Source organism: Thermobia domestica, chromosome 16 (genome assembly GCF_964235325.1).
Source record: "Thermobia domestica chromosome 16, izTheDome1.hap1.1, whole genome shotgun sequence".
Classification (NCBI taxonomy): domain Eukaryota; kingdom Metazoa; phylum Arthropoda; class Insecta; order Zygentoma; family Lepismatidae; genus Thermobia; species Thermobia domestica.
This window is the reverse complement of record NC_137469.1, coordinates 168,479,735-168,506,115: the sequence shown is the minus strand read 5'-3', so window position 1 is coordinate 168,506,115 and position 26,381 is coordinate 168,479,735. Positions and strand designations below refer to the sequence as shown.

General features: G+C 34.6%; 1 protein-coding gene across 1 annotated transcript in view; it reads left to right on the top strand.

Annotated features, from left to right (window-relative positions):
• The first annotated feature begins 7,744 nt into the window (after positions 1-7,744).
• LOC145673501 (uncharacterized) overlaps positions 7,745-26,381 on the top strand; it is a 34,710-nt gene continuing 16,073 nt past the window's right edge. The window contains exons 1-6 of the mRNA XM_081743271.1: positions 7,745-7,992; positions 17,537-17,736; positions 20,705-20,795; positions 22,227-22,345; positions 23,481-23,617; positions 24,477-24,543. Coding sequence (XP_081599397.1) covers positions 7,914-7,992; positions 17,537-17,736; positions 20,705-20,795; positions 22,227-22,345; positions 23,481-23,617; positions 24,477-24,543 — 693 coding nt within the window. The 5' untranslated portion in view covers positions 7,745-7,913. The remainder of the gene's footprint in view (positions 7,993-17,536; positions 17,737-20,704; positions 20,796-22,226; positions 22,346-23,480; positions 23,618-24,476; positions 24,544-26,381) is intronic.

The window sequence follows — 26,381 nt, the reverse complement described above, 5'->3', positions numbered from 1 at the left end:
TAAGATATAGACCAAAACAGATTATAATACACGACAATTAGTAACAATTCAATATGCACATAATGACATATAATATATTGTTAGGCGGTTGCCAGCCAACATTTTTACGTGAAATAAGAAAATTAAAACAAAATTGAATAGCTCCGTGGTAATTGGAATCAATTTTTGACAGAAGGTGTGCGTCATGTGATCTCATTGAAAAGGTAAGGGTTAAAGTCGTTCATGTAGAATATATGTTTCTAACTTCATTATTTTATGCTTTTTCTGCTAATTTGTGCTTTTCCTACCTATCTTGATGTGTAGAATATGAAAACAACATATTTTGCTCTGACATCGAAAATATATATACAGGGTGCATCAAAATATAGCGCTGCAGAAGACAAAATAACACTTCGATTTCAGAAAAATATATAAGTTTGATAGAATTAGGTAGTTTCTCTTTGTGTTACGTAAAAATACGCATATGTGATCCTCGGGTATCATATGCAAGCAACCTAGTGGTGTGTCAGTGTAGGGAAATGCAGTGAAATATGCGTTATTTTGAAAAAAAGAATAAAGTAGTAACAAACATGGTACAGGATAAGGTACCTTTTTTCAGCCATAGGGACCCGGGTTTACGACCGCTATGAGAGAGGTGCTGGTACTCGAGTTTGAGCTTTATTTCGTGAAAATATGTTAAATGGTTCTTAAGATATAGACCAAAACAGATTATAATACACGACAATTAGTAACAATTCAATATGCACATAATGACATATAATATATTGTTAGGCGGTTGCCAGCCAACATTTTTACGTGAAATAAGAAAATTAAAACAAAATTGAATAGCTCCGTGGTAATTGGAATCAATTTTTGACAGAAGGTGTGCGTCATGTGATCTCATTGAAAAGGTAAGGGTTAAAGTCGTTCATGTAGAATATATGTTTCTAACTTCATTATTTTATGCTTTTTCTGCTAATTTGTGCTTTTCCTACCTATCTTGATGTGTAGAATATGAAAACAACATATTTTGCTCTGACATCGAAAATATATATACAGGGTGCATCAAAATATAGCGCTGCAGAAGACAAAATAACACTTCGATTTCAGAAAAATATATAAGTTTGATAGAATTAGGTAGTTTCTCTTTGTGTTACGTAAAAATACGCATATGTGATCCTCGGGTATCATATGCAAGCAACCTAGTGGTGTGTCAGTGTAGGGAAATGCAGTGAAATATGCGTTATTTTGAAAAAAAGAATAAAGTAGTAACAAACATGGTACAGGATAAGGTACCTTTTTTCAGCCATAGGGACCCGGGTTTACGACCTCTATGAGAGAAGTGCTGGTACTCGAGTTTGAGCTTTATTTCGTGAAAATATGTTAAATGGTTCTTAAGATATAGACCAAAACAGATTATAATACACGACAATTAGTAACAATTCAATATGCACATAATGACATATAATATATTGTTAGGCGGTTGCCAGCCAACATTTTTACGTGAAATAAGAAAATTAAAACAAAATTGAATAGCTCCGTGGTAATTGGAATCAATTTTTGACAGAAGGTGTGCGTCATGTGATCTCATTGAAAAGGTAAGGGTTATAGTCGTTCATATAGAATATCTGTTTCTAACTTCATTATTTTATGCTTTTTCTGCTAATTTGTGCCTTTCGTACCTATCCTGATGTGTAGAATATGAAAACATTTTTTTTGTTCTAACATTGAAAATATATATACAGGGTGCATCAAAATAACCCGTTGCAGAAGACTAGATAACACTTCGATTTCAGAAAAATATATAAGTTTGATAGAATTAGGTAGTTTCTCTTTGTGTTACGTAAAAATACGCATATGTGATCCTCGGGTGTCATATGCAAGCAACCTAGTGGTGTGTCAGTGTAGGGAAATGCAGTGAAATATGCGTTATTTTGAAAAAAAGAATAAAGTAGTAACAAACATGGTACAGGATAACGTACTTTTTTTCAGCCATAGGGACCCGGGTTTGCGACCGCTATGAGAGAAGTGCTGGTACTCGAGTTTGAGCTTTATTTCGTGAAAATATGTTAAATGGTTCTTAAGATATAGACCAAAACAGATTATAATACACGACAATTAGTAACAATTCAATATGCACATAATGACATATAATATATTGTTAGGCGGTTGCCAGCCAACATTTTTACGTGAAATAAGAAAATTAAAACAAAATTGAATAGCTCCGTGGTAATTGGAATCAATTTTTGACAGAAGGTGAGCGTCATGTGATCTCATTGAAAAGGTAAGGGTTAAAGTCGTTCATGTAGAATATATGTTTCTAACTTCATTATTTTATTTTTATTCTGCTAATTTGTGCATTTCGTACATATCCTGATGTGTAGAATATGAAAACAACATATTTTGTTCTGACATCGAAAATATATATACAGGGTGCATCAAAATATAGCGCTGCAGAGGACAAAATAACACTTCGATTTCAGAAAAATATATAAGTTTGATAGAATTAGGTAGTTTCTCTTTGTGTTACGTAAAAATACGCATATGTGATCCTCGGGTGTCATATGCAAGCAACCTAGTGGTGTGTCAGTGTAGGGAAATGCAGTGAAATATTCGTTATTTTGAAAAAAAGAATAAAGTAGTAACAAACATGGTACAGGATAACGTACTTTTTTTCAGCCATAGGGATTTGGGTTTGCGACCGCTATGAGAGAAGTGCTGGTACTCGAGTTTGAACTTTATTTCGTGAAAATATGTTAAATGGTTCTTAAGATATAGACCAAAACAGATTATAATACACGACAATTAGTAACAATTCAATATGCACATAATGACATATAATATATTGTTAGGCGGTTGCCAGCCAACATTTTTACGTGAAATAAAAAAATTAAAACAAAATTGAATAGCTCCGTGGTAATTGGAATCAATTTTTGACAGAAGGTGTGCGTCATGTGATCTCATTGAAAAGGTAAGGGTTAAAGTCGTTCATGTAGAATATATGTTTCTAACTTCATTATTTTATTTTTATTCTGCTAATTTGTGCATTTCGTACATATCCTGATGTGTAGAATATGAAAACAACATATTTTGTTCTGACATCGAAAATATATATACAGGGTGCATCAAAATATAGCGCTGCAGAGGACAAAATAACACTTCGATTTCAGAAAAATATATAAGTTTGATAGAATTAGGTAGTTTCTCTTTGTGTTACGTAAAAATACGCATATGTGATCCTCGGGTGTCATATGCAAGCAACCTAGTGGTGTGTCAGTGTAGGGAAATGCAGTGAAATATTCGTTATTTTGAAAAAAAGAATAAAGTAGTAACAAACATGGTACAGGATAACGTACTTTTTTTCAGCCATAGGGACCCGGGTTTGCGACCGCTATGAGAGAAGTGCTGGTACTCGAGTTTGAGCTTTATTTCGTGAAAATATGTTAAATGGTTCTTAAGATATAGACCAAAACAGATTATAATACACGACAATTAGTAACAATTCAATATGCACATAATGACATATAATATATTGTTAGGCGGTTGCCAGCCAACATTTTTACGTGAAATAAGAAAATTAAAACAAAATTGAATAGCTCCGTGGTAATTGGAATCAATTTTTGACAGAAGGTGAGCGTCATGTGATCTCATTGAAAAGGTAAGGGTTAAAGTCGTTCATGTAGAATATATGTTTCTAACTTCATTATTTTATTTTTATTCTGCTAATTTGTGCATTTCGTACATATCCTGATGTGTAGAATATGAAAACAACATATTTTGTTCTGACATCGAAAATATATATACAGGGTGCATCAAAATATAGCGCTGCAGAGGACAAAATAACACTTCGATTTCAGAAAAATATATAAGTTTGATAGAATTAGGTAGTTTCTCTTTGTGTTACGTAAAAATACGCATATGTGATCCTCGGGTGTCATATGCAAGCAACCTAGTGGTGTGTCAGTGTAGGGAAATGCAGTGAAATATTCGTTATTTTGAAAAAAAGAATAAAGTAGTAACAAACATGGTACAGGATAACGTACTTTTTTTCAGCCATAGGGATTTGGGTTTGCGACCGCTATGAGAGAAGTGCTGGTACTCGAGTTTGAGCTTTATTTCGTGAAAATATGTTAAATGGTTCTTAAGATATAGACCAAAACAGATTATAATACACGACAATTAGTAACAATTCAATATGCACATAATGACATATAATATATTGTTAGGCGGTTGCCAGCCAACATTTTTACGTGAAATAAAAAAATTAAAACAAAATTGAATAGCTCCGTGGTAATTGGAATCAATTTTTGACAGAAGGTGTGCGTCATGTGATCTCATTGAAAAGGTAAGGGTTAAAGTCGTTCATGTAGAATATATGTTTCTAACTTCATTATTTTATGCTTTTTCTGCTAATTTGTGCTTTTCCTACCTATCTTGATGTGTAGAATATGAAAACAACATATTTTGCTCTGACATCGAAAATATATATACAGGGTGCATCAAAATATAGCGCTGCAGAAGACAAAATAACACTTCGATTTCAGAAAAATATATAAGTTTGATAGAATTAGGTAGTTTCTCTTTGTGTTACGTAAAAATACGCATATGTGATCCTCGGGTATCATATGCAAGCAACCTAGTGGTGTGTCAGTGTAGGGAAATGCAGTGAAATATGCGTTATTTTGAAAAAAAGAATAAAGTAGTAACAAACATGGTACAGGATAAGGTACCTTTTTTCAGCCATAGGGACCCGGGTTTACGACCGCTATGAGAGAGGTGCTGGTACTCGAGTTTGAGCTTTATTTCGTGAAAATATGTTAAATGGTTCTTAAGATATAGACCAAAACAGATTATAATACACGACAATTAGTAACAATTCAATATGCACATAATGACATATAATATATTGTTAGGCGGTTGCCAGCCAACATTTTTACGTGAAATAAGAAAATTAAAACAAAATTGAATAGCTCCGTGGTAATTGGAATCAATTTTTGACAGAAGGTGTGCGTCATGTGATCTCATTGAAAAGGTAAGGGTTAAAGTCGTTCATGTAGAATATATGTTTCTAACTTCATTATTTTATTTTTATTCTGCTAATTTGTGCATTTCGTACATATCCTGATGTGTAGAATATGAAAACAACATATTTTGTTCTGACATCGAAAATATATATACAGGGTGCATCAAAATATAGCGCTGCAGAGGACAAAATAACACTTCGATTTCAGAAAAATATATGTTTGATAGAATTAGGTAGTTTCTCTTTGTGTTACGTAAAAATACGCATATGTGATCCTCGGGTGTCATATGCAAGCAACCTAGTGGTGTGTCAGTGTAGGGAAATGCAGTGAAATATGCGTTATTTTGAAAAAAAGAATAAAGTAGTAACAAACATGGTACAGGATAACGTACTTTTTTTCAGCCATAGGGACCCGGGTTTGCGACCGCTATGAGAGAAGTGCTGGTACTCGAGTTTGAGCTTTATTTCGTGAAAATATGTTAAATGGTTCTTAAGATATAGACCAAAACAGATTATAATACACGACAATTAGTAACAATTCAATATGCACATAATGACATATAATATATTGTTAGGCGGTTGCCAGCCAACATTTTTACGTGAAATAAGAAAATTAAAACAAAATTGAATAGCTCCGTGGTAATTGGAATCAATTTTTGACAGAAGGTGTGCGTCATGTGATCTCATTGAAAAGGTAAGGGTTATAGTCGTTCATATAGAATATCTGTTTCTAACTTCATTATTTTATGCTTTTTCTGCTAATTTGTGCCTTTCGTACCTATCCTGATGTGTAGAATATGAAAACATTTTTTTTGTTCTAACATTGAAAATATATATATAGGGTGCATCAAAATAACCCGTTGCAGAAGACTAGATAACACTTCGATTTCAGAAAAATATATAAGTTTGATAGAATTAGGTAGTTTCTCTTTGTGTTACGTAAAAATACGCATATGTGATCCTCGGGTGTCATATGCAAGCAACCTAGTGGTGTGTCAGTGTAGGGAAATGCAGTGAAATATGCGTTATTTTGAAAAAAAGAATAAAGTAGTAACAAACATGGTACAGGATAACGTACTTTTTTTCAGCCATAGGGACCCGGGTTTGCGACCGCTATGAGAGAGGTGCTGGTACTCGAGTTTGAGCTTTATTTCGTGAAAATATGTTAAATGGTTCTTAAGATATAGACCAAAACAGATTATAATACACGACAATTAGTAACAATTCAATATGCACATAATGACATATAATATATTGTTAGGCGGTTGCCAGCCAACATTTTTACGTGAAATAAGAAAATTAAAACAAAATTGAATAGCTCCGTGGTAATTGGAATCAATTTTTGACAGAAGGTGTGCGTCATGTGATCTCATTGAAAAGGTAAGGGTTAAAGTCGTTCATGTAGAATATATGTTTCTAACTTCATTATTTTATGCTTTTTCTGCTAATTTGTGCTTTTCCTACCTATCTTGATGTGTAGAATATGAAAACAACATATTTTGCTCTGACATCGAAAATATATATACAGGGTGCATCAAAATATAGCGCTGCAGAAGACAAAATAACACTTCGATTTCAGAAAAATATATAAGTTTGATAGAATTAGGTAGTTTCTCTTTGTGTTACGTAAAAATACGCATATGTGATCCTCGGGTATCATATGCAAGCAACCTAGTGGTGTGTCAGTGTAGGGAAATGCAGTGAAATATGCGTTATTTTGAAAAAAAGAATAAAGTAGTAACAAACATGGTACAGGATAAGGTACCTTTTTTCAGCCATAGGGACCCGGGTTTACGACCGCTATGAGAGAGGTGCTGGTACTCGAGTTTGAGCTTTATTTCGTGAAAATATGTTAAATGGTTCTTAAGATATAGACCAAAACAGATTATAATACACGACAATTAGTAACAATTCAATATGCACATAATGACATATAATATATTGTTAGGCGGTTGCCAGCCAACATTTTTACGTGAAATAAGAAAATTAAAACAAAATTGAATAGCTCCGTGGTAATTGGAATCAATTTTTGACAGAAGGTGTGCGTCATGTGATCTCATTGAAAAGGTAAGGGTTAAAGTCGTTCATGTAGAATATATGTTTCTAACTTCATTATTTTATGCTTTTTCTGCTAATTTGTGCTTTTCCTACCTATCTTGATGTGTAGAATATGAAAACAACATATTTTGCTCTGACATCGAAAATATATATACAGGGTGCATCAAAATATAGCACTGCAGAAGACAAAATAACACTTCGATTTCAGAAAAATATATAAGTTTGATAGAATTAGGTAGTTTCTCTTTGTGTTACGTAAAAATACGCATATGTGATCCTCGGGTATCATATGCAAGCAACCTAGTGGTGTGTCAGTGTAGGGAAATGCAGTGAAATATGCGTTATTTTGAAAAAAAGAATAAAGTAGTAACAAACATGGTACAGGATAAGGTACCTTTTTTCAGCCATAGGGACCCGGGTTTACGACCTCTATGAGAGAAGTGCTGGTACTCGAGTTTGAGCTTTATTTCGTGAAAATATGTTAAATGGTTCTTAAGATATAGACCAAAACAGATTACACTCTAAAAAATGGTATAGCTGAATTGACAATAAAAGCATTGTTGATGAGTATTGCTAATTGGTAAATTAATATTGACTATAGTATAGTTGATGTATAAATACTGATTTGTTATTTATACAACACCTATTTTTTTAGTATGGCTGTGGTAAGAAAAAAATATTGCTAATATTAGTATGGTTAATAATATCATGCATATTGTTTATATAACCAGATTATTTAGTATTGCTAAAATAGCGATAGCATTATGGTTAGAATGGCTATTACAATATAAAACTCTTGTTATGGCAACTATGCGAAATCCCGCCTTTTACGAGTTGTCATGTAGCCGCCATAATGGATTCTATAGTTAATATGAATTACGAAAATATCTTAAAAGAGTGGGGTTTAGAAACCCTAATAATGAAATTTCAAGGTAAGTGGATAGTCAGTAAGTTTCAATATGTAAATTGAAGATATGTATTTGTAAATGTTTATTTGAATTGTATTGCGCACAAGCAACGAAAGTCCCTTGTACGAAATAGTGTATTATTAAGCATTTATGACGCTTCCAAAATATTATTTTTATTATCACCAAATCAAAATACTTCAAAATAGAGACACGATGTGTTCACGCAATTGAGGGTAAGTTTAAAGTTTCTAGCCCGTTTTTACTCGGAATTACGATATTAGAACCTGTTTCAGTCACTGTTCTAGTCTAATTAAAGTCTTACCAGGTAACCTAATCTAACCTAACCTAACAATTTTTAATGTTTTAACTGCATTTTCGTAGGTTGGAAACTGGAGGGGCAAATCTAAACTTAAGCCCGAAAATGTACAGATGAAATTATATAAGGTATAATAATGATTTAACTTCTTGTAAGATGTTTGTGTGAAAAGTTGAGAGAAAGGTTATTATTAATATGAGAGTTCGTACTATTTGGAAGAGGCTTAAGCTTTTGCAGAACGATTCGATGCTTGAGGATCATAGTGGTCCTATGTTGATATTTCTACGTTGAGTTTTACTTAATTGGGCATTTATTCCGAAGTTGGACGTCCGATACTTTTCTACCAAAATTGCGTAAAAGCTATTAAAATGTATAATTTTTCAATTTCGCGAGTTGGGAGAAAGTGTAGGTTAGGTTAGGTTACGTTAGGATCTATAATAGAAGTACCCTTCGACGGGAGCTTCACGAAATTCAACACTGTCAGTTCACATCCCGTACAGCGATTCGGTATATTACCCGCAATATTGATATTATGAATGCTCGTTACTTTCCCACAATGCAACTATTCGGTTACCTTGCGCGAGGTAGTTCTCTTCGCTCGCTTAGTAGTCCCATGTTTATAACCAATTATATATAACAAATAGAGAGAGTGTTGTTGTATTATCTTTATATATTATCAAGCACACAAACGATCAAATTATACGTATCTTCCGTGCAAGTTTCAAAATTTTGCTGAAAACGGACGTCCAACTTTGGAATTTAACCCCTTAATTGTTATACTTTGTGCCCTTATTACTTTCTACAAACAGTACAGATGGGATCAAGAATTTTAATAATAATTCACCCTTAATTTTTACTAATTAATGCTGAACAAGCGACAGCGAGCGAAAGTATGGTTATATAGGCTAGTTTAGGTATGTGTAGCAAAAAGAAAACACGATAGGTTACGATTTAATGCTTTTTAAGTGTGCTTCTGTCGCTTTCAAATTATTACAGAAGGCCTTTCTCTTTGTGTTACACTAAGTGACACCACCTTTGCACTTTTAATTTAATTCATGATGGTGATGTCAAACTTCAAAGCACATAAATAACAGGTTTTGCAGAAACCATTTTCTTTTTAAATCCGATATTTTGTTTGAACCAGTTCATTTTTTTTAATATATTTAGGTTAAATTAAAGTGGAGTAAACAAAGTCCCTATTTAAAACTAAGTAAAGGTGGGGCGCTGATTGGATTGAGTGCTCGGTTTTGACCTCAAGAAGTGATCTAACCCGATCAGACTCGGTCAGAGGTCAACTAATTCCTCAAATGATGTACCAGTAGTTCACAAATTATTTACCAGTCAGCCCATTCAGCAGTACTGAAGCTTGACCTAAGTTTAAACATTCAGTACCTTCGTACAAGGGACCATGATCTAATGAAACTAATATATAAGCTTAGTTGATCTCACAGTTTACTGAAATTAGTCAAGTATTCATAATAATTTTGTATGTGATTGTTCCCACGAAATGGAGCTTATTTAGCTTTGGGGTTAACTGGTGTATCACCGGAACAGTTTTAGAAAATTTGCCGGGTCAGTTAATTTTTTGTTTGTTTGTTTGTTTGTTTGTTTGTTTATGAGCAAGAATGAGTGAAAGTCATGTAAGGGGAATAGTAAAAATGAAGAAATTGGTTATTTTTGATGTTGTAAGCGACACTGTATGTGGAGGCGGATGGACCATTTCGCGGAGAGATATAGTTGTTATGATGTAGTGGCGCGAAGAGGAGTATGGCAAGTGCTATTGAAATGTATATGATTGCGGAAACCCGATGTTTTCAGTACCCTCGCTTACGCGTGTACACATCGTCGCTGACTCCCTTCGGGCACACTACCGCGCTGGTCCGCTAGCTCCGCCCTACCTTGGCTCGGTTAGATAGCATTCGTGCACTTAGTGGCCACCTAGCACAAGTTGGTTTGTGTTTTTGCACTGTAGTTTTTTATGCCCTTATCCTAATGTGAGGTAATCTAATGTAAGTTAATGTAGTCCAACGAAATATATCCGTATACAGTACATTTTGGTACTTTTTTTCGATTCTAATACTGGTCCGGCGATGCGGCAGTAATGCCTTAGCTTTGTAATAAGCGAGAAGAAAATATAAACGTCATAGAAATTACAAGGTTCTAGAACACATGTCCCACTTCCCATTTAGCTGTAATAAAAACAGAAAACAACGTATCCTGCGGTCTTCTAACCCGCTTTCACTTGCTGACGCTCGCTAGCAATATTCTGTGAAATAAAATTTAAATTTTGGTACAGAAAGGAACCAACCTTGCTAATTTATATGGGGAACCTGTGTTCTAGAACTTCTCCTTAGCAATTATCTGGTTCACACGTTGCATTAGAGCGTACGTTAAGTTAGGATAAAAGCCGGAAGTTTCAAACTTTTCATCGTGCCATTAACTGACAAAATAATGGAACTGGCAGTTGACGTGGAAAGTTGAAACTTGGCATACATATAGCCTTCAGAGAAAAATATACAGAATTTTTTTTTCTTTTTAGTAGGTGAAAAGGAAGAATGAGTAAAAATCCCATCTTATTTCGGTGTACTTTAAAAAAAAAAGTCTTAGGAAATTGTATTTGAGTAAAAACTTTACATTCGGTATTCATGTAGGGTTTTCATAAAATTTACTAAGTAAATCACCAAAACTATACATTTCCTAGTTCAGTGAGGTTGTTTGGGAAAGTGAAAAATCTTCCTTTGTTATTTATATGGAGATACCTTCTACAGCCCAAAATTATTAAGTTAAATGATGTAGCCCGAAGGTTAGAGTGATGCAGTTTGGCATGTTTGTAGCATTCTGGAAGTAACTCACAAAAAATATCAAAAGTAAATATTTTTAGTTTTTAGGGTAATTCTAAAATAAAAAGAAAGATTTCCGGTGCTATTTAAATGTATGTTTGTTTTGGACATAAAATCTCATGTTTTAGGTAATTGAAATTGGAACAAAAGTTTGAAATTCGGTATGCTTGCAAACTTTTGATAGCGATATGCAAGTTATTGACCAAACATAATATCTAGTTATAGAGGGATTTTTTAAATTTTTTTATTTTTATTTATTTATATATTATTTATTTTAGAAAACTGAAAACTCACAGTTATTTAATATCATATCTTCTACATCTCAAAATGCTTAGACTTTTGGCATACTTGTGGGTTTATAAGGTGCGAGACCTCCAGCTAGCCGAAGGCTAGTCTTCAGTAACACGCACAGCTGCTGCACATGTTGGAATTGGAAGTCATCGATTGCGAGGAAAACAGAGCTAGTTGACATTTGCCTTCGAGTTTGACCGGGTTACCGTTTTTTTCTAAAGCGTTCACCTCCGGTGCTTGGGGTCCCTGGTTCGATCCCAGCTCGCGCCGTGTGGACTTTGTGGTGGACAAACACCGTGCTCGTGGGTTTTCTCGGGGTTCTCCCGTTTCCTCCTACTCTTCATTCCACCATTTCACTCATCTCTCATCATCACCGTCTCCTTTAGCCTAACCGGCATAACCGTGGGACGTAAAACTTAGAGATTTCATTTTTGTTTTTTCTAAAGGAGTTGAAATCGAGCTCAATAGCACCAGTACCCTGAAATTACTTTATTCCTTTTTTTTAAAAAAAAAATAGTAGGGGTCATCGTTATTCCACTTTAAACTTTATTTGTTGAGATTACATATTAATGAAAATGTCTGGTCCATATATACTTATTCAACAGTGAGTTTATGAAGGACGGGAAATACAGTTTAAGGTTGGACCTGAATCACTACTCGGTTTACATCCAAGAGAAATTGTTCTTCACCTGGACTTGAACTCGGGATCCCTTGATTAGGAAGGCGATGAGTTTATAGACTATACCTTAGGACACGTGATAGAAATATGTTTAACCGATTTGCATACTTGTGCATATTTTCCGTCACCTTAGGACAACTGCATAAGTGAAATCACTTTACAGACTTATAATTGAAATAAGGGGACACGGTGGCTCAGTGGTAGAGCGTTCACCTCTGGTGCGTGGGGTCCCTCGTTCGATCCCAGCTCGCGCCAGTGGGCCGTCTGTCGGACAACACCGTGTGCGTAGGTTTTTCGGGGTTCTCCCATTTCCTCCTACTTTCTCCATTCCACCATTTCAGTCATTACTCATCATCACCGTCTCTCTTAGCTTCGGTGTATAAAAGTGGCACGTTAAACTAAATATTTCATTTCATAATTGATATAAATGGACAATTTCAAAACATTATACAGATTACAGAAGGTTACTTTAATTCAAGTAGTTCACTGCATCCGAAGTACAGCGTCCTAATTTAAATTGCTTAGAAGTGAATAAAGATACTAATAATTTGTGTTCACTCTGGCTGTGAACCATTTATTTTATATTTTTGGCTTAAACCAATTGGATTTTAAAAAAATTTAAACCATCTTGGTTTACACCAACCAACTCTGATAGATAATAATCAAAAATACACACAGCTAGTTTTGTGACTGCTTCCTTGAGTTAGTTACGTTTTAATTATATTCGTTTCGTGCCTATTCATTATTGAGGGACTTACATATCCAGATAGTTTTGTGACCTCTGGCGTAGGGTAGTTACGGTTAGGTTATGCTCGTATTGGGCTGTTGCGTTTTGGGCTACCAGATAGAGATTTCACTTCCGAACCATAGTGCAGTCCAACTCTAAACGCAGTAAGATGTATTATTTCTACACTGCTTCTTACCGGGACACTAGCTCTTGTATACGGATCTTGAACAATCTTCCTGTACTTTACTGGAGTTCCATTTTCCTTTCATATACCTCCAAACTTCCTGACTTGGTACTCTGGCTTACGTCTTTGCCCATTCAGTAAATACTGCATCCTTATTGCTTTCCCTGACGCTTTTCCATTGTTTGCTTTAATAAGATTGCATCTACGGGCGTCGTTAGCGTGATGGGGACATGCCCCCCCGTAATTTTCTGTGTCGTGTATAAAGTTACCAGCTGGCCAGTATTTTATTTATTTATTTTTTTTATTATTATTTGCACTGCATGAGTTACGGTATATCATTAATTTATTTCGATAAAATTAAACAAAATCATAATATGTAATTAGAAAATAACTTGCACATGTGAGATATATCATGTGTCTCCCCCCCTAATATTTAAGAGCTAATGACGCCACTGATTGTATCAGTTGTACTCATCTGTAGCATGGATTCAACTGTTGTTTTTCTTTCTAAATCTTCATCGTCCAAGTGTTTATTGCAGGGTTTGAAAAAACCCGGGTTTTTCTGAAAAAGCCCAACCCACCTGGGCCCATATGGGTTTTTTCCGGGTATTTTCGGGTTTTATTGGGTTTTTTTGGGTTTTATCAAAATATTTCGATGTCTTTGGGGTAAAAGTGTTAAAATATGATTTATATTTCAAGATTATCATTGTCACAACTTGCAACAATTTTCTATTCACTACTGCTTTAAAAAAATGGCCGCCATTTTGAAATTTTACGTTGGATCATCGCCAAAATATATACAGCTAATTTAGAGCATCTCGTGCTTCTACTCTAAAAATTTCGACTTAAAAGATCGAAAATTGCGCTTTGTAGCGTGCATACCCGCTATTTTGAAAAAAAAAAATTGTCACCATTTTGAAATTTTACGTTGGCATGCCGCCAAAATCTATACAGGAAATTTAGTGTGTCTCGTGCTTGTACTCTGAAAATTTACACTTAAAAGACAGGAAGTGATTCTCTGTAGTATGTGTGGTACAAGCAGACGAACGAACAAATGCAGATTGAATCTTCCCAGAAGCCTCAGTGACGTTTGCCAAATGTGAACACCAAATATATTAATTTAACAGCGTAAAATAAATGGTTTTTATTGTTGAAGTTCACTTTCGATAGCTTGTGAGTTCAATTACGTGAATTTCCCGAGCACTTGTTGTAAGAGGGATCTTTCCAGAAAATTAATTTAAGACCATTAAGAAAGATATAATTCATATTTTATAAAATAAACTAGCTTTTGGCTAGCTGGGGGCTCTACCCCCAGACCCCCGAGTTTGCTCGGCCTACGGCCTCGCATTTCTTATCTATCGCCCTTTTCGTCGTGAACTTGCTTTTCATATTTCCTGAATCTGCCCACCCGGGGGCATCGCCTCCCACACACTGTCTTTGCTCGGCCTACAGCCTCGCATCTCTTGAACCCACACTTTTCCTATTTCAACTATTTTAAAGATAAAATTTTGTATCCCAAGAAAACGCCCATTTAAATAACAAGGGAATTTCTTCATCATCTTTTAGACCCTTAAAAATATTAAAAATATTCACTTTTGGCTATTTTCCTGTCCGTTAGTCCTGGAATGCTATAATCATGCCAAATTTCATCATTCTAATCATGCCAGAAGGGCCTAAACATTTTGGGGTATAGAAGACGTCCCATATAAATAACATGGGAAAGATTTTCCAGTTCCCCATAAAACCACTCTACGGTTGGAAATTTTTATTTCTGATGTTTCACTTAGGTAACGCTTACGAAAATGTACAAGCATACCGAATTTTAAGATTTTATTCCAATTCTAAGTACTAAAACATGAGATTATAAGTTTAAAAAAAAGGCCCATTTAAATAACATGGGGAAATTCGTCATACAATCTTTAGACCCCCTCAAAATTAAAAAATATTCACTTTTGGCAATTTTCCTGTGGGTTTGTCCCGAACAGCTACAATGATGTCAAATTTAACCATTGTAGCCCTACAGGAAATGCTCAATAATTTGAGGATGTAAAAGGTGTTCCATATAAATAACATGGAAAAGATTTTTCAGTTCCCTATAAAACCACTCTAAAGTTGGATTTTTACATGATTACTGATTTACTTAGGTACTGCTAAGAAAACGTATAAGCATACCGAATTTCAAGTTTTTATTCCAATTCTAAGTAGGGTGTACCTAAAACATGAGATTATATGTCTAAAAAAGGCCCATTTAAATAACATGGGGAAATTTTTCATACCCGCTTTAGACCCCCCTAAAAATTAAAAATATTCACTTTTGGCAATTTTTCTGTCGGTTAGTCCCGGAAAGCTACCATCATGACAAGTTTAATCATTGTAGCCCTACAGGACGTGCTCAATAATTTATGTCAGCTCATGTAGTTTTATATATAGTTAGGATGTGTTCAGATTGTCTTAAATGAAATTAAATATCTTCCAGCATAAAATAAATAGTTTTATTGTTGAAGTATTCAGTTCCGATGCTTTGCGCGTTCAATTGGGGGAATTTCCCGAGAACTTCTTTCGGGACGTGTTTTTTTTCCTCCTCCGTCGAAAATGCAGCTCCCTTTACTATACATCGAAACTTCCACTAGTACGAAAGTTCGAATTCAGCACTTGAAATAGTAAGCGGTACGTAGTTCGGAACTCTGAGCATCGAGTTTCTTAAATTTGACGAATTTTTACGCTTTTGTTGGTGTTGATTCTACAGAATGCTTATTTGAAAAGTACCTACAAATAACTGTACTAAACTGTTGTTGTTGGAAAACTAAATTTTATTGAAGAATACTTGTGTTACCATCAAAGGTAAGGCATAAATAATACTAATAGTTTTACTAATGCACTAGATGTTTACTGGTAGTACCGGCATCTATGGCTTTAAACGCGTCAAACGTATGAGGGACAACGTTTCACTAGCACACTATTCACGGAAAGTATTTTCTAAAATATAAAATTGCATTTTTTTCCCTTCAAACAGGCTATACGCATAATCCATACATTAATTTGTTACTTAACTATCTCAAGCTAAGATAAGGCTTTTTTTTATTCATTCAGTGCATTCAGAACTTTATAAAGGTCTTATGTTGAATGTTGTATACCTTAACGGGAAAGCATTCAATTCGCCCATGGAAAGTCCAAAATCTGATAAAATGTGATCACCTTGGTTGTATCAATAATATATTAACAAAAAGCTCAAAAACCCAGGTGGGTTTTTTCAGGTGGGTCCAACCCGAAAAAACCCACCGGGTTTTTTCGGGCTGGGCCCACTTGGGCAAACCCTGGTTTATTGTATGTGGCATCAGCTTGATTCCTCGGTAATTTTCACAATTTTGTACATCTTCCTTCTCTTTGTATATAGATACAGTACTACTCTCTCTCTCTCTCTCTCTCTCTCTCTCTCTCTCTCTCTCTCTCCACTGACTTGGCATTTTTCTCTTGTCTGTAAACTGTTTTCATTAGATCCCATAGTATGCGGTAGGACAACTTCTGGTCCTAAGCACCCATGTTTTAGCTTGTAGTTGCTTTCCCTGTCTTCATTTTCTTTAAAGCATGTTCTACCTCTTCTCAGCTTATTTCTGAGATCACAATAACTGTAACTCCCAAGATTTGGTGTTCCATTACAAAAGACCTGTCTTTGGTTTTCTTAATTTAGCAGCTGTTTCTTTGTTGATTCTTCTCCATCAACATACAGGGCATAACTGCGGTACATGAAGCTAGATGTTTATACTTCATTCCTGTTTACTCAATTAAAGATATTTTTGCAATAGTAATTATGCTTTCCTCATTAGCATTGACAGATCCTTCATTCCATTCACATATTGAAGTCATCAAAAGTAAGATTTTTCCGAAAGACCAAACAAATGAAGAAATAATATCAAGAGAAAAGGCACAGAACAGTACCTCCTTAGTTCTACTTTGCCTCTTCAGGACAGACCTTCAGTTATTTGTATCCCAACTTCCAAGTAGGATAAATACTTTTTGTACATGCAATCACTAAGCTGTATTTCCGAATAGTTTTTTTTTTTAAAGAGCCATTTGGCTTAAAGAAGCTGACCCACAACTGAAAGATAGGAATATGGGAAAGATGTCGCTCAGGACCTATATTTTAAGATGCTAACCGGTTTGAATGACATTGAAGAAAATAGCTAAGACGTGACAAAAAGTTGAACATATTTGTATAATCTGCCTAATTTTATCATGTCGTTTTATAAAATTAAATTGAAAGAATGAAGAGTTGCAGGATTCAATTTTTTCTTATTTCAGGGAAGTTTTATTCATATTTCTTTATTTCCTTAGAGCTTCTTCACATCCAGTTTGTTTTGCCTAGCGCTTGTGGTGTGAGGAGTGACGGATTCGATTCCCGAAAGGAGCTCAAAATTTATGTTCACCCAGCATCGTGTACCTTAGATTCCGACATAATCTTTATATTGTTCGTTAAATAGGAGCTTTGTGCAATCTGTGTATTTCATTGAACAAACATTTGTTATTATTTCAGAGGAAGAAATCGATGATGAGGCATTCGAAAATTTAACTGTGGATGCAATAAAGGAATTAATTCCTAAAGTTGGACCACGAATGAAATTTATATCAAAATATAAATTGTACAAGGAACAGAAGATGAAATCTCCTACTTCTTCATCCCCTGTGTCTTTCCTGTCACACAGCTCAGAAGGCAGTACCTTTAGTGATAGCGAGGTAGAAATAACTGATATCTTATTATTTTTCTCAAATATAATCGTACTTTGTTATCATTGTACCTGTAATACCGTATTCATAGGTGTATTTTCAACCGTATTACGATTTTAATCGGTAGAGAAAGTGTTGGGTATAATACTCACTATTTTTTTCAGCAAACTGTTTTACTTGTAAATATAAACACCTTACAGTGCCCAAATTAAAATATACGCGCCTTTGGCGTGGGAGACCGGGGTTCGATTCCCGGCGGGAGCTCATGAGGTTCGGATTCCTCGTTAATCAGTAGGTCCACTTCTCATATAGCCTCGCTGCTGAACGGGACGTTAAACTCAAATTAACCCAAATTAAAATATCTTGGTAACAGTTTCAATGTACTTCTGACACCATCCTCAAATAGAGGAATAGAATGAGAAAAGCCTACCACTATTTTCCCATTCTATTCCCTCTCTGAAGATGGTGTCAGAAATATACCGAAACTGTCAGAAAGATGTAATTTTAATTATTACACTTTAATGTTTTAAAATTTGTCTTTTGCGTTCAGTTACTTATGGTACTTGCATTTTGTAAGGATTAGTCCGTGTCAATGTGTAAGTGTAAAAGTTGATGCTTCGCAAAAGAAAGAAAAAAATGAAAACAATTTTGTACGTTTAATTCACTCGTAAAAAATATTAGCAAGCTTTTTCCAAACCCAGTCATACTATTACTAACTCAGAACAAAACAAGGAAACTAATGATTTAAATCTTTTCTTTGTTACCCTCCTAGTTTTTTCAAACTCGAGTGCACATACGAGGTCTTCAGTGCTTGTGTGGTTAGTGACGCGCCTTTGGCGCGATAGACCCGGGTTTGATTCCCGGCGGAAGCTCATGTTCCGATCCGACATTAAGCTGTAGGTACACGTCTCATATAGCCTCGCTACTGAACGAGACGCTGAACTTAAACCAAGAAATCGGATGCACATACTTTCTTCAACGGCAGTAAATTAATGTTCTGAACGAAACGTTAAATTGTAATCCATTTCAGATGATTCCAGGAAAAAAATCCGTAAAAGAGACAATGTTTAAAAATATAATAATTATCCATGTAATAATGTTTGCAATTTAATACTTAAATTATAGCGCACAGTGCAGCAGTTTTACATGTATTTAAAGATAGCCGAAAAATGTAAATGTAAACTTAATTGTAAGTTTGGTAAATGAAAGAGATACAAGAACTTACGAGTACGAATATCATATTGAGAGCCCTAAATGTAGCGAAAGTCCCGAAATGACGGTTTGATTTGATTCTCTAACAGGTTCTTCTAGTCTTAATAAATATATCTCTGTTTCACCAAGGTATATCTCTGTCCTTAACTGCATTCGACTTGATAGATACCAGATTGTTTCAGAGGGTCAATCCTCTGAGAAATATATTATGTTTTCTGAAAGAATATCGGAAGCGTCGATGAAATACCTTCTGAGAATAATTTTTATTTGGTTAGATAATATTGGAAAATATGGAATACCTATCAAGTTTCTAGTTAGTTTACTTTCATTTTTACAATAACGCAAAGATTGAACAAGTTAATACAGCCAGTTTTTTCAAGGTGCGGTGATCATATCAATTTTCATGCTCGATGTTGTATTGCAGATCGTGATTTTGGGTACTTAATGTAACAGCAATCAAAATAGTCAAATGTTCCTTTTTACTAAGTTGAAAGACATAGATTTGGCCTTAGTGTAAGTTACTTAGTTAATTGTAGTTAAATGTCCCATTTTAGCATTGACGCTATATTAGACGTGAAACTACATTTTAAAGTGAAATCAGAAACACTGTAATGTGTTCGTTGCTCTTCCACTGATAATTGAACCCGGGACTGCGTGAATTATTCACGCACTCTATTCACTAACAGGCGAGGAGGGCTTCAATGTAAGTTTAGCATGATGTTACTAAAATGTATTGTATTCCTCTATCCCCTTTTCATCATTCTCTCCATCCATTCTTTATCCCCATCTCTTCTCTTCTTTCCTACGACTTTGTTACAAATATTACTACTTGCATCGACATGGTATGCAAATTCTGTCGGTAGTGAATTCAGTGTGAAATGACCTAATAGCTATTTTTCCACCATCCAGAAACCAAGAAAGTTATCTACGTAAAAATGTGTTTCTAATTATATGAAAACGTATTCTTTCCATTGGTTATGGTTCCAATTTGGTGCAAGTTTGGCAACATAACCATTTTGAGATACGAAGAGCATTCATTTTTCACATCTTGTACTTTTCCTTTTTATAAGAACGCATGCCCCTAAAATAATCTCTGCTTCAGATTTGAGGTTTTCTTTATTCTATAGTACATCTACCATTTTTATTTATTTCAAGTATCAGTCTACTAAATTGACTTCACACACCGTTGTCACTCATTACACTTGCACACACACACACACTTTGTTTTAAGCAAACTTTGTGAATTTTATGTACAAATTCTGCGCATCCATGGGAATTGATGACTAACTCTCTCTCTCAGGTAGCAAGTTTTGAAGTTTGTTAGACCTTTCAGTGAACAATGACAAGCACTTAAAAAAAAAGTACTTATTGTTGCTGTTACAAGGGTTATTTTGAGATAGCCGGACTACAAAAGACTAATGTTCATTTTTGTGTCAGGTAACATTGGAGCAAAAGTTTAAACAAATTATAGATGGTGGAGTGGGAACCATTGGTTCACTTAACATGAAATGCCACAAACTGAACTAAAATGCATTAATAAAATTGACATGAAACTGGTTATGATCAGCACACGTTCAAGAAAAGGCATCTTGAAGTTGTTGAATCTGTGCGTTGTCATAAGATAAAAAATAAAAGTAACGGCAATCAACAGTTGTTAACACTTTAAGGGAAATTACGCGCGTACGCAGTTGCGCTATGTAATTATATGCATTTATGTTTTTTAATCATTGTATTTAATGAAGCTAATAATAAACTTTTATTCCAGGTGACAACTATTTCCTTTTTCCCTAGTGTTGGTGGTGGAGATAGGATAAGCAATGCAAATGGAAGCACATTGTATTGTTACGAGGAACCTTGTGAGTAGATTGTAATTCAATCTCAATGACTTACGTAGAAAAGTATTTTTAATTAGACACATCCAACTAACACCGCTAGAAAACATGTTTAAACATTTATTTTCGGATTAATATTTATCTGTTTTATTGCATGAAAATGAAAAATGAGCATGGAAAAATGGTAATAGTTAAAGATAAGCATTTTGTGTGCTATTGCAGTTCGTAGTTAACCGAGCGAGCGTGTGTGAGTGGTTAGCGTATGCAGAGGTCCCTGGTTGGAATCCTGAGGCAGGCCATCGTAACAATTGTTTTCCAGGGTTTTTCTTAGTTTCATTAGGCATATGTCTGGATGGTACCTTGAATATATGACCCGCCTCGCCGACTTCGAAGCTCCTTTCCTTCCTTTGTTGTTATTTGTTTCAATGTGAAATGCCTTTCGGCTGTATTTGGAATGTTGTTAATAAATAGGTAAGATAATTAAAGGGTAAGTGTCCCAGTCGCTCGTATAAATTGAAATAGCCCTTATTTCGAGAACTTTCCTACCGTCCTCCCGCATATGAGAAACTTATTATAAAATGCAAGTGACTTTTAACTGAATTTTTTTTAAGAAAAAAGGAAGAAAAGAAACAATATATACTATTTTTCTTTCTTTAAACAGATTCCATGATCAGAGCATCAGGTTGCTGAGATACTTTTCTTCAAATTGTTAAAAAAATGGTGTAAGACACAGTGATGCGATGAGCATTCACAAGTGAGTTCAATTGTGTCTTCAAATGAATATATAAATATTGTTAATTTCTTCCTTACTTCTTATTTCTTACCTTGAGTTGAACATCTCTCGCATTTTATAACATGTTATTAATATACCGAAGATTCGCGTGAACATGCCAGTCGAAAAGCTCTTGAAATATTACACTACTATAATATATATTAGCAATTAGGACAGTGGTAAGTTGCGTATTCATATTTTATGATTTTAAACTTTTAATTATATATTCCAGTAGAGAAAATTATCGTTTTTCGGATGTAGACATTATGTGAGTTCCCTTGAATTTTATTTATGGCCCTCTGACTGGGACAGAGGTGTAGTGACCTGGAAATATTTCAGTTCTTGCTTCCATTATCGTGGTACGACTAAGGAAAACCTCCATCAGAATGGCAGTCCGAGCAGGCCACTTTTATTTCAATTCACTTTTAAAGCGTGGGTGCAAGTATTACTTAAGCGCAGCCGTTACATGGGTATATACGGTCCACTCCTGGTTTTGATTTGTAAAAGAAAATATGTCAAAGTGTGAAGTCCTAACGCCAGCATGCATTTCTGTTTGCTTAGGATGATTGCTTTTACGTGTAATGAAGGTACTTCAATTAATTTATTTGACAGAGAGAATAAGGATAGGTTAATATAGAATTCTTACAGCATTATTTTATTTATTTATTTATTGTGTATTCCAGTTGATGTAGTATGTGGTTCGGCAGGATCAAGAGATACATCCACAGATGTAGATATCTGCAAAAATAGCCCGTTGATGGAAGACCCCCAAGTGAAGGAAAGTGCAGCAAAAGAGGAATTCGTAAGTTTTCACAACACATTGTTCCTGGTGTAAAATTACCTTGTATTTCACGTAAAGAGCCCATGAAATTGATGAAAATTCACATCCAAAGATATATTTTCACTTGAATTGTTCTTCACAGATGAAATGGACAAATAAAACTGATTGTAAGTGTCCGTTTATCCTCAAAGAGACTACCTATTCTTCGTATTTCCATAGAAGATTTACGTATATATAAGTATGTTGGTATAGCTTGTGTAACCGTTACTAGATTTAAAGTTTAATTTTCCAGATCGTAATAATCAGTTAGTCACACATCTTTTATGACCGCAAGAGTGAGCATGTGTTTGGTAGGACGAACTCAATGTAAACATAACTCATATTCTTTATAACCTTATTTAATGTACTCATTTGATACCACATTCATTCAAATCGGCTCTTGGACTGTTATTAAACTCTTCTACGTGTACGTTATCAGGCATGGCGTGGGGGACCCGGGTTCGATTTCCAGCGGGAGCTCATGTGGTTCGGATTCCACGTTAATCAGTAGGTCCACGTCTCATATAGCCTCGCTGCTGAAAGGGACGCTAAACTAAAAACCAACTCTACGTTATCAGGCAGGACGGTCGCTTTGCAAGCAAGGCTTTAAAAAGTAGATCGACTAGTGCTTACGCTTCTAGAATACAAAAAATGGCATTTCGGCGTTGTTCGTTTACGACAACTACGAAACAGATATGAATGAAATTTAAAACATTTGTTTTCTGGTAGAAAAGATTGCAAGTGACATCAAAATAAAATTTCCATGTGAAAAATTGTCAAAGTTGTGATGCGTTGAAAATGAAATTCTTTTTCAGGTAATCACCAGATATCAAAAAAAAAAAAAATAAATAAAAAATAAAAAAAAAATACTGCACCCATTTCGACGAAATTTGGGACATATGTGTACTTTTACACATACATGCTCATGCTCGTTTTTGTTTTTCGTAGAAAACAAGAGTTTCTTTTTGTAAATTTTTGAAATAAAATACGTCTGGTTATACGTATTCACGTTTATGTGATCTTAACATAAGTGATATCAAATTATTTTATAGTTTTGCTTTTGTTGTTTAAGTTTTGTTTTATTTCAAATTCTATGATCACAAGTACCTTGTTCTAGGACTTGCAGAAGATTCTGAATAGTTCACTGCAAGGAAAAGAAGTATTATCTACGCACAAGAATTTGGGACATCTTAATAGCAGAGCTCGCAGTTTATTAACAGATGTCATCGTTCGATATATTGGCGCAGATAAAAGGTACAGATCGTTTCGTTAAATTTTGTGGTATCGTATGTTAAAGATAATGTAAATGCAATAGTCTTAAATATTAAGTAATTGCTGTCCTATACATTTATCGTCTTCACTAAGAATTCCGAGTAGAATCTCGTTTTCACATGGCACATATTCGACGGTATTGATTGCGTTTATCACCGTGACAGTATTTTTCACTTATGATCTATATTACAAGTATGTTTGTAGTTGTGTTTTTAGGATTAATTTGGTCTCAAAATGCATTGAAATTATCAAAGCAAAAGTTCAAACACATTAATTCGTTAGTTGCTCATTGTGGTACACAACAATATGGATCAGTTGGAATTTGAAAGTGTTCTGATGACTGCATAGCACCCTTTGGATTGATTAATAACTGTTTGCAGTAACTTGGAACACGTTGAGTTGTATTAAATATTATAGTTCATTTATTTGCCTGACTTAATGAAACTAAACATTCACTTCTTTCTTTAGTGCCAGTGTTACAAAATTTATAAGAAACAGAAAAACACACTGCTGAACAAGACTGTACTTTTAATATAAAAACATATTTACACGTGACGTTTCGATCTTCTAGCCAAGATCCTCATCAGACGTACACTCTGATGAGGATCTTGGCTAGAAGATCGAAACGTCACGTGTAAATATATTTTTATATTAAAAGTACAGTCTTGTTCAGCAGTGTGTTTTTCTGATTTTATTCGCAAGACGAATACTATGATTGTGTGTCAGTTTAAAATTTATAAACAAGTGTTTTTTTTTTCCTCCCCAATGGAGCGTCGTCTCTTAATATTTATTCAAGCTTCTATAGGAATTGGTTTGTGAAATTTCATTTTCTGTCTTACAGGATCAGTAGACAGTCATTCATTTCAATAAGTGAGGCGATTGTACGATTGTTTCCGTCTGAAAACAAGGTTTGTGTTAAATTCAGTTAGGTGAGGGAATTCTTGTATATTGCTAATTTTTCGTTTTTCTTTGCGTTCACTGGAAAAAATTTAAAAGTCTTGGAGTATTTTATGATTCTTTGAAGATTGTTCGGAAACCATACTGACAACTTTTGGAGATAATAGCTGATGTACTTCTAAGCAAAAATGATCCCATAAGAATATGTTCAATTTTCAACGGTCTGATAGTTACAGGTTGGTAAATATTTTATACAAATTTGTTCAGGACAAAATTTTATTACTCATCCTGTATGTACTTTAAAGAGATGACGCATGGCGTATTTGAACGGCAATGGAAGTACCTTTCCACTGATGTATATATGACGATAGTGGAGTTGGAAGGGAAGTTGTGGAGGAAGAAAAAAACTTTCTTCATTTTAATAAAAGTAGTTCGATTGTATAAGGACAATTTTATTTTTCTTTCTGATACTGTAGTATATATATATATATATATATATATATATATATATATATATATATATATATATATATATATATATATATATATATACAGGGTGGTGCATTTAAAATTTGCCACCCTCTATATCTTTGAAACGACTGCGAATATGAGAAAAGGCAAAAACACGTCTATCATTATTTTAAGGGGCTTGAATTTTGAGCTATAAAAAGTCCACCCCAGGTACCCCCCTATTGAGGTACGTGGGTCAACTTGAAAATTTTAAATGGCAAAGGGGGTCGAGTGATACATCGTTGGAAAGGTCTAGACAAGAGAAATATTTTGCCAAAAGTTTCAAGTCCCAATGTTGACCCTATCCTAAATGGCGGGGGTTCCCATTTTGTGTCCATAAAGTCCGTTGGCACCCAGTGTATCTTCGAAACGACTGTAAATATGAGAAAACACAAAAACATGTCCATCACTATTTTAAGGAGCTTGAATCTTGAGCTATAAACGGTCCACTCCAGGTACCCCCATATGGGGGTACATGGGGTCAGCTTCAAATTTTTAAATAGCAAAGAGGGTCGAGTGATATATCGTTGGAAAGAATGTGAACCCGAGCCATTTTAGATGGAGTCAACATAGGGACTTGAAACTCTAGGTAAAATATTTCTCTTGTCGAGACCTTTCCAACGATATATCACTCGACCCCCTTTGCTATTTAAAATTTTCAAGTTGACTCTAGATACCGCTATATGGGGTGTTTAGGGGGATCTTTTATAGCTGAAAATTCAAGCCCCTTAAAATAATGATGGACGTGTTTTAGCGTTTTCTCATATTCGCAGTCGTTTCGAAGATATAGGGGTGGCAAATTTTAAATGCACCATCCTATATATATATATATATATATATATATATATATATATATATATATAAATTTGCGACATTATTCAGCATAAAAATTGAAGTTGATGCGTAATTTTTTGTCGTTCCTATTTGGCGACAGTGTTGGCAACCGTGTTTCTTGAAGCTCTTGGAAGAAAGATATTTTGTTCTGAAAATTAGCTTCATGAGGCTCCTTCCAACGCAACTATCGTCACGTGCCATATACCCTTGGAAAGGCCATTCTGTCACCATTCAAATGCATCATAGATGACCTTTAGAAAAAATACAGGATGAGTAATACATTTTTGTTTTGGAAAAATGTACAGAATTGTTACCAACCTGTAGGTGTCAGGCCGCTGAGAATCGGATATGTGTAGAAGCTTTTTTGCTTAGAATTATATTAACTATCATCTTCCGATTTCGCCGGTATAGTTTCTGAACACCCATTGAAAATTAGACTTAATTGTATTAATATTTATTTTATCATTGTCTTCAGAACAAGGAGAAATTTACAATTTAACTTACA